Below are 2,372 nucleotides of genomic sequence, written 5' to 3' on the forward strand. Positions count from 1 at the left end.
TCCATCTATCTGCTCCTGACCCGGCCCCTGTGTCAAATTTTAGGACCCACTGTGGACCGTGAGTCACAACGTTTGCCCACGCCTGACCTAGTCCATTTCACTTTTTATAACTTTTAGATATTCATGAACTAACTTTAGGCTACTTTTCCTATGAGTTATATATTTTTAACACCTTTAAATCCTTGGCTTTATATCTGGTTGTTATTTTTGGCCAACTTCCCGATTTTGCTATATTTTCTGATTAACTGATTTGTCTGGATTCTTTTCTAATCTGGCATAAGCAAAATAGCTTAAAATAGCTAATCATACTTAAGAAAAAAGAAAAGAAAATTACATCTGCGCTCTAAAGTGAAACAAATTGTGTAACACTGTTAAACAGTTTTTATTATCTCTGTACAAATGGGATTTGTGTTAACACTGTCACAGTCTGACTGGATTTTAATCCTCTTTTATGTAATGCTAACATGCTACGTTCAGCTGCTTCAGAGCTAGAGCTCCGAAGCAGCTGAAATATCAAAATATTACAGACTCTAACATGTTTTAACTCATGTTTAAATTATAATTACATATAATGAAAAACATCATTTTTATATATATATATATTTATATAATAATAATATAAATTCATGTGATTGAAACTCGCATTTAAAGGTCTAAATACCATCCTGATTATTTTCATATAAAACATTAGTACAGTAATTTGATTCATTGAATCTTTTCAACTTTGCCAATGTTTTCTTATGCTAAGCTTTAGCAGCTAGCTTTATTTTTTCTGACCAATTCTTTCAACTATTTATTTTCTTGCTTTTTTTTAACCTTTATCAATAAGTTGGCCATCTTTGTGTTGTATTTGTTGCAAATTCTGTCTTGAAACATATTATTTTAGTTCACATTTACCAGACTTTTATCAGATTTCTAGTCTAATTGTTAATCTATAAATGAACTTGCTACACATATACGTATGCTGTTTAGCTAAAGACTAAATGTAAATTCCTTGGGTATGTTCAGATCATCTCTAAACCAACTGATCTTGATTGACTTCTTAATACAGAAGTGAAACTCAAGCGCCTGTCAGGTCATGTCTTGGTGTGTGTGTGTGTTTATGTGTGTGTGTGTCTCGTTCAGATGCAGGGCCTGGGTGGTTCCCAGCGAGGCTCTCAGCGGGTCTTCAGCGTCCTTGATCGTCTGCTCCTCACTCACCCCGTGTGGCTGCAGCTGTCACTCAACCACGACTCCGCCCTCTACATCCTGCTGCGAGAGCCTGTCGGGGTGAGGCTTAGAAAACCATCATGTCACTGATCCCTTTGATTCATAGACAAATAAATACAACTAAACCACGAATACACAACGTGTTGGTTTGTTGTTTTTTATTTTCTCTCCACACAGACCTTTCTGGTCCGTAAATGCAGCGCCACCCAGAGGAAGGTGCTGTGTCTGAGGGTGACAGCAGACAGAAGCACCTCCTCTGTGAAGGAGTGCTTCATCTGTGAGGAGGACTCCAGTGAGTACATATGTATTCATCAGGTCAAGGTGGATACAGGGAAACTCGTTTCTGCTATTTTCTTACATTTGCTCAGAGCAGCTTTGGTTCAGAGTCTTTGGTCACCACAGTCAGACTCTCCTGTTCATCACAAACCATACATTTCAATAGGAGACAGAGCTGGACCACAGGCAAACACAGTCAAACAACACCCACTCTGCCTGGACCTGTTCTGCTGAAATCCCACGAAACCTCTTGGGAAAATGTTCCAGTTTAAATAAAGAGTCCAGTAGCATTTCAGAATATAGATCAGACTTCATCTCATTATCTCTCAGTTGTCCTCAATTTCTTACACAGTTTGTATTTACAGGAAACAGTCAGATCTGGGGGTGTCTTCTCAGCAGCCTCCACAGGTGTCACTCTCACTGTCTCCTCTGTCTGCAGCCTTTTCTCTGGAGAACTCAGCGCTCAGTTTCCCTGATTTGTGTCGACTTGTGGCCTTCTACTGTATCAGCAGGTGATGTCACACATTCACTTGTCCCCCAGTTTGTTGAACTTCTATTTCTGTTCCCATTAGTTATTTAGCTTCAAATGGTTACTTTGTCTGCAGGGATGTGTTGCCTTTCCCACTGGGGCTTCCAGAGGCCATCGCCAAAGCGACAACTCACAGACAGCTGGAGTCCATTTCACACATGGGTCAAGGTACAGTCTGCTGTAATGAATGAATGTTCTCCAGACCTTTTCTTTCTAATGTTCCTGTTGGTTTTTCACTAGACTTCTGGAGCTCGCCAAGTTCTTCTGACCTTCAGAATGGACAGCTGGACATATTGACATCCAGCACCCAGGATGCAGCAGTGACGCAGGATGACTGTAACCTGCTCAACCGAGGCAG

The 2,372-nt window shown here is 40.3% G+C and overlaps 1 protein-coding gene across 1 annotated transcript in view; it reads left to right on the forward strand.

The window, feature by feature from the left end:
• Positions 1-982: 982 nt before the first annotated feature.
• The window catches only part of rin1b (Ras and Rab interactor 1b), a 10,062-nt gene continuing 8,672 nt past the window's right edge, over positions 983-2,372 (forward strand). The window contains exons 1-5 of the mRNA XM_025061605.1: positions 983-1,269; positions 1,387-1,501; positions 1,925-1,997; positions 2,091-2,182; positions 2,255-2,368. Of these exons, the coding sequence (XP_024917373.1) occupies positions 1,126-1,269; positions 1,387-1,501; positions 1,925-1,997; positions 2,091-2,182; positions 2,255-2,368 (538 nt within the window). The 5' untranslated portion in view covers positions 983-1,125. The remainder of the gene's footprint in view (positions 1,270-1,386; positions 1,502-1,924; positions 1,998-2,090; positions 2,183-2,254; positions 2,369-2,372) is intronic.

This window comes from Cynoglossus semilaevis, chromosome 1, assembly GCF_000523025.1.
Source record: "Cynoglossus semilaevis isolate Cse_v1.0 chromosome 1, Cse_v1.0, whole genome shotgun sequence".
NCBI lineage: Eukaryota > Metazoa > Chordata > Actinopteri > Pleuronectiformes > Cynoglossidae > Cynoglossus > Cynoglossus semilaevis.